Source organism: Bos indicus, chromosome 7, assembly GCF_029378745.1.
Source record: "Bos indicus isolate NIAB-ARS_2022 breed Sahiwal x Tharparkar chromosome 7, NIAB-ARS_B.indTharparkar_mat_pri_1.0, whole genome shotgun sequence".
Classification (NCBI taxonomy): domain Eukaryota; kingdom Metazoa; phylum Chordata; class Mammalia; order Artiodactyla; family Bovidae; genus Bos; species Bos indicus.
Window position 1 is genome coordinate 9,551,387 of NC_091766.1, and position 17,403 is coordinate 9,568,789.

A 17,403-nucleotide genomic window follows, 5' to 3' on the forward strand; every position below is an offset into this window, starting at 1 on the left:
GCACTGTCTCATGTGTGCTGTGTGTCTCCTCTGGGGAGCTGATGTCAGACTGTGACCTTCCTGGCAGATGTCAACCATCCAGGATCCCAGGAAGACGTGGTTAGCAACTGGGAGCCTGCTCACAGTTTGGTGGAGGATGCTGGTCTCTGGGGCCGAGATTGGAGCAGCCCCTTGCCTTCCAGCTCTGGCTGTCACATGCCTGCCTCTCTGCCTCCAGCAGGGTGGCCTGTACACAGCAGGGGTGGTAGATCTGAGCTTCTAGGCTACTTCTCTGCTGGCAGCTGTGGTTAGGCGCCTAATCTGTGGGGTTTTTTCCCCCCTCCCAGTTATGTTGCCCTCTGAGATTTCAAATCTCCCCACAGACCTGCCTTTGAGGGGGTTTCCTACTGTTTTGGAAACTTCTTCTCCTTCACTACTCCCTCCCCATGATGGGTCTCTGTCCCTAACTCTTTTGTCTCTCTTTTTGTCTTTTATATTTTGTCCTACCTCCTTTCAAAGAGAATGGGCTGCATTTCTGGGTGCATGGTGTCCTACCCCAGCATTCAGAGGTTGTTTTGTGGAAGTTACTCAGCATTCAAATGATCTTTAGATGAATTTGTGGGGGAGAAAGTGGTCTCCCTATCCTATTCCTCCGGCATCTTGGGACCATTCCCCAGAAGTTTTAATTTTTGAAGAAATCCAGTTTATCCATTTTTTTGTTCACTTGCACTTTGGCAGTCTTATCTTAAAACAATGGCTTGCAACAAGGTCACAAAAATTTGCATGCATGTTTCTTCCAAGACTTCAGAACTTTTAGTAATTGCATATAGGTATTGTCTATATTAATTGTGTATATATATATATATATATATATATATATATATATAATGTATATTAATTGTATTAGGTATTGGTTACAGATAGCATATTCAACCTAGATAGCATATTCAAAAGCAGAGACATTACTCTGCCAACAGAGGTCCGTCTAGTCAAGGCTATGGTTTTTCCAGTAGTCATATATGGATGTGAGAATTGGACTGTGAAGAAAGCTGAGCACCAAAGAATTGATGCTTTTTAACTGTGGTGTTGGAGAAGACTCTTGAGAGTCCCTTGGACTGCAAGGAGATCCAACCAGTCCATTCTGAAGGAGATCAGTCCTGAGTGTTCTTTGGAAGGAATGATGCTAAAGCTGAAACTCCAGTACTTTGGCTACCTCATGAGAAGAGTTGACTCATTGGGAAAGACTCTGATGCTGCAAGGGATGGGGGGCAGGAGGAGAAGGGAACAATAGAGGATGAGATGGCTGGATGGCATCACCGACTCAATGGATGTGAGTTTGAGTGAACTCTGGGAGTGGTGATGGACAGGGAATCCTGGCGTGCTGCAATTCATGGGGTTGCAAAGAGTCGGACACAACTGAGTGACTGACCTGAACTGAACTGATTGCTTATAATAATATAGTTTTACATATAGTAATTGTTTCCCAGGTGGCGCTAGTGGTAAGCAATCTACCTGCGGTGCAGGAGACCCAGGTTCAATCCCTGGGTCAGGAAGATCCCCCAGAGGAGGAAATGGCAACCAACTCCAGAATTCTTGCCTGGGGAATACCATGGACAGTGAAGCCTGACGACCTACAAACGATGGAATCACAAAGAATTGGACATGACTGAGCAACTAACACTTTCACTTCCATAGGTATATCAATTTATAATTAACATTTTTTTTAAATTTTGTATAGTCATATGCGTTCATTTCTCTTTTTTAAATTAATTTTATTTTATTTTTAAACTTTACATAATTGTATTAGTTTTGCCAAATATCAAAATGAATCCACCACAGGTAGACATGTGTTCCCCATCCTGAACCCTCCTCCCTCCTTCCTCCCCATAGCATCCCTCTGGGTCGTCCCAGTGCACTAGCCCCAAGCATCCAGTATCGTGCATCGAACCTGGACTGGCATCTCGTTTCATACATGATATTTTACATGTTTCAGTGCCATTCTCCCAGATCTTCCTACTCTCTCCCTCTCCCACAGAGTCCATAAGACTGTTCTATACAGCAAAAGAGACACTGATGTATAATTAACATTTTAATGATACAAATTTTATACTTTTTTTGTGAGGTCCACATTCTTTAGCATGTGGATTTGCAGTTGTCCCAGCATCATTTTTTTAAAAGGTTATTCTTTCCCCCAGTGAACTTTACTGAAAACCTTGTCAAAATAAGTTACCCTAAATATAAGTGTTCATGTCTGTACTCTAAGCTCTTTCATTCGTATATCTTGATTCAAGTATTTTGTAGTAAATTTCACTTTGACTCTATCAATAAGTTTTTCTCAGGATTTTTTAACAATTTGGGACCGCATCAGTTCAGTTGAGTTCAGTCACTCAGTCGTGTCCGACTCTTCGCGATCCCATGAATCGCCAGCACGCCAGGCCTCCCCGTCCATCACCAACTCCTGGAGCTCACTCAAACTCATACCATTCAGTCGGTGATGCCATCCAGCCATCTCATCCTCTGTCATCCCCTTCTCCTCCTGCCCCAAATCCCTCCCAGCATCAGAGTCTTTTCCAATGAGTCAACTCTTTTCATGAAGTGGCCAAAGTACTGGAGTTTCAGCTTTAGCATCATTCCTTCAAAAGAACACCCAGGACTGATCTCCTTTAGAATGGACTGGTTGGATTTCCTTGCAGTCCAAGGGACTCTCAAGAGTCTTCTCCAACACCACAGTTAAAAAGCATCAATTCTTCGGTGCTCAGCTTTCTTCACAGTCCAACTCTCATATCCATAAATGACTACTGGAAAAACCATAGCCTTAACTAGACAGACCTTTGTTGGCAAAGTAATATTTCTGCTTTTTAATATGCTATCTAGGTTGGTCATAACTTTTCTTCCAAGGAGTAAGCGTCTTTTAATTTCATGACTGCAATCACCATCTGCAGTGATTTTGGAGCCCCAAAAAATAAAGTCTGACACTGTTTCCACTGTTTCCCCATTTATTTCCCATGAAGTCGTGGGACCAGATGCCATGATCTTAGTTTTCTGAATGTTGAACTTTAAGCCAACTCTTTCACTCTCCTCTTTCACTTTCATCAAGAGGCTTTTTAGTTCATCTTCCGTTTCTGCCATAAGGGTGAAGTCCCATGTAAATTGTAAGAAGTGCTTGTCAATTTCTGAAAAAAAGTTAGCTGAGATGTTGATAAGGACTATGTTGAGTCTATAGATCAACTTGGGGGAATGCTGCCATATTAACTATATTGCCTCCTGACCCATGGTCATAGAAAGTTTATTTAATTCTTTGGGTCTTCTTTGACTTCTTTTGACTATCTTTTTTAGTTTTTGGTGTAAAAGTCTAGCACTTTCTAAAAAAATATTATTTTTCACACTTTTCTTCTCAGGATGCTTGAATCAGTCAGTAAACCAGATGATCTGGTATCCTAGACAATGAGGAAAATTCTGAACTGTCACCTCCATCATGGAAAAAAAAAAAAAATTCGTGTTTTTTACAAGTAACTCTTCATGGAACCATTGTGGAAGAAAGCATGAAGGGAACGTGTGATATTCAGATTGCTGGAGAATTTGGGTTTTCTGTTCCATATGGGATGCTTACTTCACTAACAGCATAATCAAGGAGCTATGACCCAATTCCCCAGTTGCCTTGGATTAAATCATCTGCTTCAACATTTTTTTTTCTACAAAGTTCCTCTAATTGAAGATATATGACAAGGAGAATGAGCTTCAGAAGTCAAACTTAAAATACAGTAAGAGAGGAAACAGGTCAAACCCTACATATAGGGTAAACAACCAATATGGTTTCCCAAGATTTTTCTGGATTATGTTCTAAAAAACATTTTCATTACAGGCAACCTAGGACAGATGGTCTCCATACATACATGCTTCATCTTCTTCACTCTCTATTTCTAAAGATTGCTAACATATTCATTAGAAGTGTATGTGTGTGTGTGTGTATATATATATATATATATATATATATATATATATATATATAGAAGTGTATATTGTTACTGCACAGTTTTGTTTTGTTTACGTATATAACAAATTATTTCTTTCTCAAAATGTGACCTATTCAAGATATAAGCCAGAGGATTACATCTACAGTAAATGTCCTGCAAACACCCACTAATCTCTTTGTATCACTTGAAACAAAATAGAAAATTACTGTAAGTTATCATAATATATAAACTTTAAAATATCCATGAGTTCTTGTTGTTGTTTACTCATTGAGTAATGTCTGACTCTTTTGAAACCCTATGGAATGTAGCCCATCAGGTTCCTCTGTCCATGGGATTTCCCAGGCAAGAATACTGAAGTGGGTTGCCATTTCCTTCTCCAGGGAATCCTCCCATCCCAGGGTCAAACCCACATCTCCTGCATTGGCAGGTGGATTCTTTTCCACTGAGCCACCTTGGAAGCCCCATCAATGAGTACAGATTGTTCTTCAATCAGTAAGACATGTCCAACTCTGCATCCCCATGGACTGAAGCACACCAGGCTTCCCTGTCCTACATCATCTCCCAGAGTTTGCTCAACTTCTTGTCCATTGAATCAATGATGCCATCCAACCATCTCATCCTGTCTTGCTCTTCTCCTTCTGCCTTCAGTTTTTCCCAGCATCAGGATCTTTTCCAGTGAGTCAGCTGTTCCTATCAGGTGCCCAAGTACTGGAGTTTCATTTTCAGCATGAGTCCTTCCAAAGAGTATTCAGGGTTGATTTCATTTAAGGTTGACTTGTCATCAAGACAGTATGGTACTGGCACAAAGACAGAAATATAGATCAATGGAACAAAATAGAAAGCCCAGAGATAAATCCACACACCTATGGACACCTTATCTTTGACAAAGGAGGCAAGAATATACAATGGAGAAACAACAATCTCTTTAACAAGTGACGCTGGGAAAACTGATCAACCACTTGTAAAAGAATGAAACTAGAACACTTTCTAACACCATACACAAAAATAAACTCAAAATGGATTAAAGATCTAAATGTAATATCAGAAATTATTAAAATACTAGAGGAAAACATAGGCAAAACACTCTCCGACATAAACCACAGCAGGATCCTCAATGACCAACCTCTCAGAATATTGGAAATAAAAGCAAAAATAAACAAATGGGACCTAATTAAAATTAAAAGCTTCTGCACAACAAAGGAAACTATAAGCAAGGTGAAAAGATAGCCTTCATAATGGGAGAAAATAATAGCAAATGAAGCAACTGACAAAGAATTTACCTCAAAAATACACAAGCAACTCCTGCAGCTCAATTCCAGAAAAATAAATGAACCAATCAAAAAATGGGCCAAAGAACTAAACAGACATTTCTCCAAAGAAGACATACAGATGGCTAACAAACACATGAAAAGATGCTCAACATCACTCATTATCAGAGAAATGCAAACCAAAACCACAATGAGGTACCATTTCACGCCAGTCAGAATGGCTGTGATCCAAAAGTCTACAAGCAATAAATGCTGTAGAGGGAGTGGAGAAAAGGCACCCTCTTACACTGTTGGAATGCAAACTAGTACAGCCACTATGGACAACAGTGTGGAGATTCCTTAAAAACCTGAAAATAGAGCTCCATATGACCCAGCAATCCCACTGCTGGGCCTACACACCAAGGAAACCAGAATCGAAAGAGACACGTGCACCCCAATGTTCGTCGCAGCACTGTTTATAATAGCTAGGACATGGAAGCAACCTAGATGTCCATCAGCCAATAAATGGATAAGAAAGCAGTCGTACATATACACAATGGAGTATTACTCAGCCATTAAAAAGAATACATTTGAATCAGTTCTAATGAGGTGGATGAAACTGGAGCCTATTATACAGAGTGAAGTAAGCCATAAAGAAAAACACCAGTACAGTATACTAACACATATATATGGAATTTAGAAAGAAGGTAACGATAATCCTGTATGCGAGACAGCAAAAGAGACACATATGTATAGAACAGTCTTTTGGACTCTGGGAGAGGACGAGGGTGGGATGGTTTGGGAGAATTTCACTGAAACGTATAAAATATCATATGTTAAATGAATCGCCAGTCCAGGTTTAATGCATGATACAGGATGCTCGGGGCTGGTGTACTGGGATGACCCAGAGGGATGGAATGGGGAGGGAGGTGGGAGGGGGGTTCAGGATGGGGAGCACATGTACACTCACAGCAGATTCAAGTCAATGTATGGCAAAACCAGTACAATATTGTAAAGTAAAATAAATTAAGTAATTGATTTAAAAATTTTTAAATTAAATTAAAAAAAAATTGACTGGTTTGATCACTTTGCTTTCCAAGGGACTCCCAAGAGTCTTCTCCAGCACCACAGTTCAAAACATCAATTCTTCAATGGTCTTACTTCTTTATTGTCCAGGCTTACATCCTTAGATGACTACTGAAAAGACCATAGCCTTGACTATACAGACCTTTGTCAGCAAAGTGGTGTCTTTGCTTTTTAATACACTGTCTAGGTTTGTCATAGCTTTCCTGCCAAGAAACAATTGTCTTCTAATTTCGTGGCTGTAGTCACTATCCACAATGATTTTAGAGCCCAAGAAGAGGAAATATGTCACAGCTTCCACATTTTCCTCTTCTATTTGACTTGAAGTAATGGGACCAGATGGCACGATATTAGTTTTTAATATTGAGTTTTAAGCTGGCATTTTCCCTCTCTTCCTTCACCCACATCAAGAGGTTCTTTAGTTCCTCTTCACTTTCTGCCATTAGAGTGGTATCATCCACGTATCTGAGGTCCTAGTAATCTTAATTCCGGCTTGTAACTCATCCAGCCCAGCTGACATATAGCATGAAGTGCTCTGTGTATAAGTTAAATAAACAGGGTGACAATAAACAGCCTCATCGTTCTCCTTTCTCAATTCTGAACCAGTCAATTGTCCATACAGGGTTTCAACTGTTGCTTCTTGACCCACATACAGGATTCTCAGGAGACAGTTAAAGTGATCTGGTATTCACAACTCTTTAAGTTTTCCCACTTTGTTATGATTGACACAGTCAAAGGCTTTTGCATAGTCAATGAAACAGAAGTAGAAGTTTTGGAGGGAATTGCCTTGCTTTCTCTATGATCCAGTGAATGTTGGTAATTTTACCTCTGTTTATTCTGCATTTTCTAAACCCAGCTTGAACACCTGGAAGTTCCCAGTTCACGTAATGTTGAAGCCTAGCTTGAGGATAATGATAAGAAAAGTAACAGCCAATAAATATGGAAGATATGATAGAAATAGATCATGATAACTTTACAGTATTTAGTAAATCATCACTAAAAGCACAAGGGAAAATCTTGTTGAAAGACAAGACTATCCCACAGAATTTTCTATGAGATAATTGATTAATTACAAGGAACAAAGTGTTATTTTACATTGTTAGATTAGACAACCACCAAATGAATTAATAATCAATCTCAACATCAAAAGTATGTCTGACAGTTTATATTTCCTGATAAAACATGAGTTTACAACATCTCACTTGTGAAATAAAAGATTGTGGCAAATCAGTCTAACCTAAATACAATCCAGGCTTTATTTAGGTGTTTGAGAAGACTCTTGAGAGTCCCTTGGACAGCAAGAAGATCAAACCAGTCAATTGTAAAGGAAATCAGTCCTGAATATCCATCTGAAGGACTGATGCCATAGCCGCTTTCAAGCTACAATATCAAGTTGAGTGCTTGTGAAAGAGAATGCAAGACTACAAAGCCAAAAATACTTACCTTCTGGCCACTTCTAGAAAAAGCTTACAGGTACCCATTCTTTGTGACCAGACTTTCAGTACACATGAAATACAGGAGAAAGGCACACAAGTCAAATGACATCATGAGGAAACAATTAGGCAAATGCAGACTCTTCTAATGTCAGTATCCTTATAAAAGTTTCATAAGGCTATCCTAGATCAAAGTGACAAAATAACATGACAGTCAAATTTGATGTCAATTTTTCTGGTTTGGATATATATTACAAAAATATTTTGGAGACAACTGGGATAATTTTACTTTGAAATCATTTATTTTGAGGGGTGAAATACTAGTATTATAATTATGTTGAGCATATTCTATAAATTCTTCAACATTTGATGAAGACATTTTAAAGAATAAAGTTTTATAATGTCTCCACTGAAAATCAAGTATCAGCAGCAAAATAAACATGTGTATACACATTATGCAAGATTTTATAATGTGGTGCTGTGTTAATAATTGTGGTCCCAGGGTGTAGTCTATATAAGATTTTAGTGTGTCATTGCACCAAAATCTATATTTCAAATTATACATAAAATCTATCATAAAAGTAAATAAATGTATAATCAGTTATCAATTCCTTAAAAGCATATATACTCATAAATTTTTAGGTTTACAAAAGATGTCCTTTTTATACAAAACTAACCTTGTAAATTGATATAAATATATGAATTTGGCTCTATGCTGATGATTTAAAGTATAAAACTTAAAATTAAAGCAAAATTTTTAAAATGTCAAAAAAAATAGAGGGTATTCACACATCTGGCTAAGCCATTAAAAAGAATACGTTTGAATCAGTTCTAATGAGGTGGATGAAACTGGAGCCTATTATACAGAGTGAAGTAAGCCAGAAAGAAAAACACCAATACAGTATACTAATGCATATATATGGAATTTAGAAAGATGGTAACGATAAACCTGTATGCGAGACAGCAGAAGAGACACAGATGTATAGAGCAGTCTTTTGGGCTTTGTGGGAGAGGGAGAGGGTGGAATGATTTGGGAGAATGGCATTGAAACATGTATAATATAATATATGAAACGAATCACCAGTCCAGGTTCAATGCATGATACTGGATGCCTAGGGCTTGTGCACTGAGACAACCCAGAGGGATGGTACGGGGAGGAAGGAGGGAGGGGGGTTCAGGATGGGGAACATGTGCATACCCATGGCAGATTCATGTTGAGGTATGGCAAAGCCAGTGCAATATTATAAAGTAGTTGACCTACAATTAAAATTAAAAAAAAAAAAAGTCTGAAGCCAAAAAAATAAAATAAAATAATTGATAATGTAGCTTTCACTTTACAAAAGAGATATTGTGATAATTAATCCACCATTTTTATGCAAAATAAGGTAACACATTTTAACTAATAAATCATTTTTATGTGTTTTATAAAAAATAGATAATGGAAAATGGTAATATCAAGCTAGTAATGAGAAATAGTCTTAGAAACTACAAAGTCATACATTTCCTTGGATCCAGAGAGAGCTGATATACAACAAAGTAACCTAAACTCTAAGAAAAAATCATCCACAGAGATGCCATCAGGAACACCGGTTGACATATGCAGTGCACACACACACACACAAAAATGATGTAACTATTACAGAAACGGTTAAGAGAAATTTATCTAAAGTTTTTAATTAAGGAAAATATTTTCAGCATTCCACTGTTGAATATGATGCTAACTGGGTTGGTTTTATATGTTCTTTTTCACAAAACTAAAACAAAAAGTTCAATTTATATGGAATAGCAAAAGCAATTTTGAGAAAGATAAACAGAACTAGATGAATCAGAGTCCCTGAAATCAGACTGTACTAAAACTCTGCAGTTATTAAAACAATATGGTACTGGCACAAAAATAGAAATCTACATCAATGGTACAGGATAGAAAGTAGAGATAAACCCACACGCACCTGTGGTTATGTACTCTGACAAAGAAGGCAAAAATATACAATGGAGAAGAGATAATCTCTTCAACAAATTATGCTGAGAAAACTGGACAGCTGCATGCAAAAAAAAAAAAATAATAATAATAATAAAATACTCCATAATGCCACACAAATAAATTCAAAATGGTTTAAACACCCAAATGTAAGGCCAAATACTCTAAGACTCTTAGAAGAAAACATAGGCAGAACACTCCTTGACATCATAGCAATATCTTTTTAATCCTTTTTGGTCCAGTGGGTAAGAATCCACCTTGAATTGCTAGAGATGTGAGTCTGATCCCTGGTCAGGGAACTATGATTACACATGCTTGGGGCGACTGAGCCCACATGCAACTACTGAGCCCACACTGCAACAAAATATCCCACATGATGCAATGAAGATCCCACATTCCACAACTATTAATAAGATCTGACATAGCCAAATAAACAGATACATAAAACTTCTTTCTAAATGACAACTTCAGAATGGGAGAAAATATTTTCCAAAGCAGCAACTAACAAAGCATTAATCTCAAAAATATTCAAACAGTTCATGTGGCTTAATATTAAAATAAAATAAAAACAGAAGTGGGCAGAAGATCTATATAGACATTTCTCCAAAGAAGACATTTGTGGGTTCGTGAGTCATGTCTGACTCTTTGTAAGCCCATGAACGTGTAGCCTACCAGACTCCTCTATCCATGGAATTCTCCAGGCAAGAATACTGGAGAACTATGGCTAATTCATGTTGAGGTTTGACAGAAAACAGCAAAACTCTGTAAAGCAATTATCGTTCAATAAGAAATAAATTAATTAAAAAAAAAAAAAAAAGAATACTGGAGTGGGTTGCCATGCCCTCCTCCAGGGGATTTTCCCAACCCAGGTATCAATCCTGCATCTCCTGCATTGCAGATATATTTTTTACCCATTGGGCCACCTAGAAAGCCTATGGAGCCACATAGAGATGACCATAAAGGACATGAATGATGCTCAACATCACTAATTATTAGAGACATGCAAATCAAAACTGTAAAGAAGTATCACCTCACACTGGTCAGGATGGCCATCACCAAAAATTCTACAAACAACAAGTGCTGCAGAGGATGTGGAGAAAACGGACCCCTCCTACATGTTGGTGGGAATGTAAACTGGTACAGCCACAATGGACAACACTATGGAGATTTTGGGATGTCAGTGGCACTAAGGAGCAGTACAGAAGCACTTCATCAGGGGAATGGAGGCCAAGGGAAGGGTGAGGGAATAGGACACCGGTGTTGTCATGTCTAAGAGATGGAGCACGAAGAGCTCAAGCTTTAGAACTAGAGGACACCAATGATCACTGTCTTTCCACAAAGAGGGGAAGGGTCATATGAGGACACAGTGAAAACAGGGCCAGGTACAAGCCCAGAGAGAGCTTTCATCAGAAACCAACCCTACCAGCACTTGATCTTGGACATCCAGCCCCAGAACTGTGACAAAATAAATTTCTGCTGTTTAAGCCACTCAGTCTATATTTTATTGTGGCAGCTCTAGCAGACCTAATAAACACGACCACATAGAAAAAAAAAATAAAGTTAAAAACTGCAAACAAAATTATCATAATTCCATCACATAGACTACTGGAAAATTTGAGGGGTATGCTTTTCTCATGTTTAAATGCATATCAGGACTATTTTCTTTCATCAACAAATATGAATCTCAGACTATGTTGGGTCTTGTTGAAGAATAAAATCCTTAGTTTTAGACCTGCCAATGTTAGGGATGCTGCAGTGGCATGAGGGAGATCTTTGTGGCGATGGAATACTGATGTGTCTTGATTGCAGTGACAGTTACAGGAATCTAAACATGTGATAAAATGGCATGAAATTATATACACATTATACTAATGTCAATTTCTTGATTTAGATATTGGACCTTTTGTTGTTGAATCACTCAGTCTGTGTCCAAGTCTTCACAACCTGTTGAACTATAGCCTGCTAGACTCCTATACCCATGGGATTTTCCAGGCAAAAATACTGGAGTGGGTTGCCATTTCCTTCTCCAGGGTATATTGCCAACCCAGGGATCAAACCCATTTCTCCTCCATTGCAGATGGATTCTTTACCACTGAGCCACCTAGGAAACCTGGATATTGGACTATCATTACATAAAAACACAACCTTTGTGAGAAAATGAGTAAAGATTACACAGGATCTTTGGTAGTGTTTTGCAACTTCCTCTGAATCTTTATTTCGAAATAAACTTAAAAATTAAAAAAAATTGTTAATAAGCAATAAACAGATATTTCTATTCACTCTGAGCAAAAGTCCTTATAGGAGAAAAGACCAATATAATGATTCTCCGTGTCATAGATCATCCTATATCAAAAAGATATAAAAACTGCCCTTTAGGAGGCTTTCAGTGCAAATAGTAGTAATGCAATATAAATACTCTGAAATTTCAGAGATGTAATGAGGGGAAAGAAATCATCCAGACCTGTAGTTTCCTGTCAGGTCATGAAAAGCATAAGTCATACTGAAAATACCAAGATAAAAGGTCCTCTATGGCTGGGCTTGCTGGTCTCCACAGCTTGAGAAATGGACATCTAAGTATGCTGCCAGGTAAGTAGACATAAGGGCTTCTCAGGTGGCACTAGTGGTAAAGAACCTGCCTGCCAATGCAGAAGACATAAGAGAAATGGGTTTGATCCCTGAGTTGGAAAGATCCCCTGAAGGAGGGCATGGCAACTCACTCCAGTATTCTTGCCTGGAGAATCCCATGGACAGAGGATCCTGGCTGGCTACAGACCCTAGGATCGCAAAGAGTTGGACATGACTGAAGTGACTTAGGACACACAAAGGCTAGCAAGTAGAACCATAACAGTGGAGATAGACAACTAAAGCTGTCTGGGACTATTTATCCAATTTGAGAATGTCCTCTCTTCTTTGATTTACATCCAACTTTTGCTTTATTTCTAGCTCTCCCACTATTTATATAAGGGAGAGGAAGGAAGGAATTTTAAGAAGGGTATTAACTCAATTATATTAAGTTCTCAAAAAAGAAAGTTGGTGAAGCTTATTCCTAGGGAAGTGTGTGGACCTAACAGAGATTCTCATTTTGCCATCTGTGTTAGTCCAGGTTCTTAAGAGAAATAAAATCAATAGGATGAATCTATAGAAGAGAGAAAGAACTTTATTTAAGGCACTGCTTCATGAGATTGTGGGATCATGAGGAAAGGGGTTGAAGTTGAAGCTCAATTTTCCTATCTTTCTCATCTCTGTCTTACTACCCCAGGACTCTTGGTGCTGCTGTTGTTGCCAGTGGTACCTGCAACTCCAAACATTAGGGGTGAGCATTGGGAAGACAGAGACTACATGCCAGGGCCTGGGTTCTCTCACCAACAAAGGAGAGAAGGAGGCATATTTTTCAAATGAAGTTCAGCATTGGTTCTCTGGGAATAAGAGGAGTTGTTTTTTCCTGCCCAGAGTGTTCTGAACTCTTCCTCTTTTGATGGTGTCATGTCTCTGCCTTCTTCCCTCCCTCCCCTCTCCCTCCCTTCCCCCCATTCATCCTTCCCTCCCTCCTTCTGCCCTTTGGCCACTAGCTGATAGCTGGTTTCCTTCATTCCTTGGACCTCTGCAAAAAGTCTCCATCCCCACAGCCTGTGTTCAGTGGTTCCCTCCAAACTCCTCATGCATCAGTGACACCACCTGCCACTGTGCTCCAGCATTCATTTCTTCATCTGGGGAGATCTTCACCGACCCCTTGGACAGTTGTGGTGGTACAGAGATTTGGGGTGGTGGCGGGGCATGCAGAGATTGTGGAGTATACTCCAGCGCTTGTGGAAGACATGGATGTTGGTTGGGGGCCCCGGGCTTCCTCCTCAGAACTGTCATCAAGGACTGAAAAAAGAGAAAAGAAAAGATATGAAGGTGGAGAGATAAGAAGTGAGTAAGCTTAGTTTCCTGGGAAGGAGAGTGTCTCCAGGAGTCTGGAGTTTGTGCCTCAGTTTATCCTTTCAGGAATGAGGAGGGGGGTGCAGAGCTTCCACCCACTCCCCACATCAGTACTTCCCACTGTGTCCCTTCTGGGGTGCCAGCCAGAGGACCAAGAAAAGCAGAGCTGGACTGCACAAGCTTCAGGAATGGTTTGCTCCTGCAGCAGCCTAGACTCAGCAGTATTGCCCAAGAGTCTAATTCTTTCCAAAAAGACATGGAGTAAACATTAGGCCCAGAGCTGGGGAGTCAGGTACAGTGTGGGGATCTCAGCCTTGAGAGATCACAGACTTTAGGGAAGTGACCATTTTTCTTGCTGTGTTCAGACATCAATGAGTGTGGACCCTTAACAGTGTCCTGTGGGAAATTAGCAGACTGCTGGAACATGGCAGGAGGCTTCTACTACATGTTCATCCAAGGATGTGAGCTTATTTCTGGGGTAACAATGTTCAGGAATGAGAGTGGGAACACATGTCAAGGTAAAAATGACCCTGTGTCCTCCACCTCTCCATTCATGAGGTTTGGGGTCAGCCAAATGCTGAGTCATTCCTGCAGCATCCAAGGGGCAGGACCTGGTTACAAGTGCAGTACTCAGATCTCAGTTGGGACAAGTGTAACTGTTCCTATCTCACCTGCACAGAGAGGCAGGGTGGCATAATGAGCCAGGGACCCAAATCCTGGCTTTGCTACCTGATAGCTGTGAGTTTGACACTGGCCAGGATACTGATTCAGAAATCCTTAACTTTTGAGATGTGATAATATTATTGTAGTTTAGTGTTTTCTTTTATAAGAATCCCTATCCATTACAGATAAAAACAAAAGCAACTTTTCCTTTTGTTAACTGTGATCTTGGACAAATTATTTCACATCTCTGTGCCCCAGCTTACCTAACTATAAAAAAAAAGGATGCATAAAAATGAGGTAACCATGGTGCTTACTGCAGAGAATTGCTAGGAAGGTATGTGAGATCACAAAGCACAAAACAGTGATGGCTATTGGGCTTTTAAATTATGGTTATGATGACCTAACACACCCTTTCCTGGATGGTCATCCTTGCGGGCTGTGTCCAGTGTGGGTGTTCAAGAGCAGTTGTGTTTGCCCAGCCCCTCACCGTGGACAGAGGAGGAGCCTAGCCTCCACATATCAGCATGCTTTGCCCCCTTTCCATGGGGATGGGGCAGAGGTAGCCAGCAGTGGGGCAGACAGAACTCCAAGAGGTGTCCAAGAAGAGGGTTAGACTTGAATACCAAGGATAGGGAGGGGAGGAGAGTGAAGGTGGGAGGTGAGGAAGTGGCTAAGTCCAGGGTCCAGAGGACTCTGAAGAGGGTCCTTTGACCCACTGTGCTGCAGAGAGAAGAGTCCACAACCTTGGTCTCAGCCCCTTCCCTCCTTCCCTGCAGATGGAGGATGGCATAGCCCCCCTGGTGGGAGAAATGAGGGGACCTGCATCTGTGTGAAGGCTCTGCTGGTTCACAGGGTCCCCTGTGGGTGGATGTTGCACTTTAAACATGTAGCCTTGGCAGAATTCAAAACCTTCATGTGAATTAGATAAAGGCCCCTCATCTCCAGGTGAACGCTGCATGTTTGGGGAATGGAGATTGAGCTGATTTTCCTCTTCCCATTTGACTCCTTGGCTGGACACTCTTGTGCAGTGAATAACCTGCATAATTGCACATGGTGGTCATGAATTCCACTCACTGTTTCTGGACTGTGAGTATCTCCCACCCACTGCTGCCAACCCGTACAGAGACATGCATGAACAAGACTGGGGTGGGACAGGACCCTAACAGACCTCAAGGTGGTTGACTGAAAAAGGAACCTGTGGCTTTGGAGCAAAGCCTGTTACCTGAAGACTTAGCCCTGTGACAGGCTCAGCTGGACTGTCTGTGCACCACCACTTCAGCATTCCAGCCTTTGCTGCACCTGAGGATGTGTCTACCCATGACCTGCTGTGGGGTCTGCTATGGACAGGAGAACTGGGCTGCTCTTTGGGCTTCTTGTCCCACTTTCTCCAGGCATTAGAGGGCCATTCTGTGCACCTACCTGGTCTCCCAACCCTCTCTGAACCCTAAGGCTCAGAACCTCTGCAGAGGGTGTCTTCTGGATGTTCAGAACATCCCCCCACCACCTGGCATCTTATTTGTGTAAAACAAAGGAGAGCGTGACATTCAAGATATTCAATGAGGTCACAGCACTGTGGTTTCCAGAAAAATATCTGTCCTCTTCACCATCGATAGTGACTGCTGGGAGGACGTTTGCCCTCACTGGGGACTTCTCAGACCCCCTGTGTCATGGTGGACCCGGGTGACCTGTTCAGAAATGTGGGAGCAGAAAGTATCAAGGAAAGACCCACTATTTCCAACTGGTCCTGCCCCCAATAAAAAGCCCACCTGGGAAAGACAACACCTGTCATCCCGACCCCACATCTCAGTTGCTCAGCCTTCATCTATTTCCCCACCCAAGGCTCCATCCTGACCCTCCCCAGTAATTTAAGTTCATGGACCTGAGGCAGCTCTGATGACTGGGGCCTGAGAGGATGTTGTGTCAGGGGTATGTCGGGGTAACATCAATGCCCAACCCACTTGAAGAATCAGGTAAATGAAGAGGCTTTCATCTGGACCAGATGATGAGAGGTCATCACTGCCCATTGCCTGACCCCCTACTTAGGAGATCAACTCAGATCCCACGATGACCCAGAACACATGGGGACAGAAGGTGGAGGCTGAGCCCCACTCAGCAGGGTGCACAGGTCTACGTCCCTGGTGGGAGACCAACTGCCAGATGGCAGAAACAACTGCCACCCTTCACCCAAGGGCATCTGCTTCCTGCTCCAGCCACCCAGTCCTTCTCCATTAAAAGCCTTGATCAGCTGTGGATTCTTACCACTTTCTGCCAGCCTGGGGGAAGCCTTCATGGGAATCAGAAAAAGGCACTTTCACAGCCCCAAGCCTGTGTGATCAGACATCAGCTCCAGTGTCCAGCACAGCCTGGTGCCCACTGCCCAGATGACCATGGCCTTTTTACCATCATGCTCATTTTCTGTGCCACTGCCCACAAGCCTCATTCTTGAGCAGCCTGGCTCAGGGGTGGGTCTTGGTCCATCTCCATGGAGCTGGAGTATCAGAGTTAGCATGGATGGGGAGTGCTGCCCTGCCAGGGTCAGCAGGATCCAAGGTGAACTAAGTTGGCAGCACTTGCCCTGGGGAAGTCAGACAAAGTCCATCACTGGGAGCCAATATGGGCCTTATTCAGGGACCACAGAATTTCCTCTGAACTCAGTTCCCAGGAAGGCCCACCCAGGCCTTTGTTCAAATCCTTAGCCTGTGACACATGCATCTGTGATGTCCCCATCCCAGCTGGGAGCTTCCCAGAGAGGCTGAGGGAGCCAGAGCAGGCAGACAGGGTGGACCTGGGTCACTTCTGGCCACATTGGGACAACAGAACATCTGGGCCACCATGCTAACCATAGGAAGCCTCCATGGGAACGAGAAAAGGCCCCCACAAACTGGGGAAGAGAGAGCGGGCTCTTCTGGATGCTTATACCAGGAAACTTAGCCAAACCCCAGCCCGGAAAGCTGTCTACAGCCACAGGTATCCATCACACTCTCCTTACCCTTGCAAATGTGGACGAATGTCTGCACAGACCCAGAGTCTGTAAAGGCCACAGTGTCTGCATCAACATCCAGGGCAGCTACACCTGCCAGTGCCCAAAACTTCTTTAATGTGCTCACGTGATGTTTTCTCAGTCT

At 41.6% G+C, this 17,403-nt stretch overlaps 1 protein-coding gene across 2 annotated transcripts in view; it reads left to right on the plus strand.

Moving 5' to 3' along the window:
* Positions 1–17,403, plus strand: part of LOC139184054 (adhesion G protein-coupled receptor E2-like) — a 1,114,856-nt gene that overhangs the window by 61,237 nt on the left and 1,036,216 nt on the right. The window contains exons 19-20 of one of the 2 annotated variants that reach the window (XM_070792642.1): positions 1,467–1,674; positions 3,378–4,199. The exons of the other annotated variant lie outside the window; for it this stretch is intronic. Coding sequence (XP_070648743.1) covers positions 1,467–1,649 — 183 coding nt within the window. The 3' untranslated portion in view covers positions 1,650–1,674; positions 3,378–4,199. Of the gene's footprint in view, positions 1–1,466; positions 1,675–3,377; positions 4,200–17,403 lie in introns of those variants that run through there. 2 annotated transcript variants of the gene reach the window in all.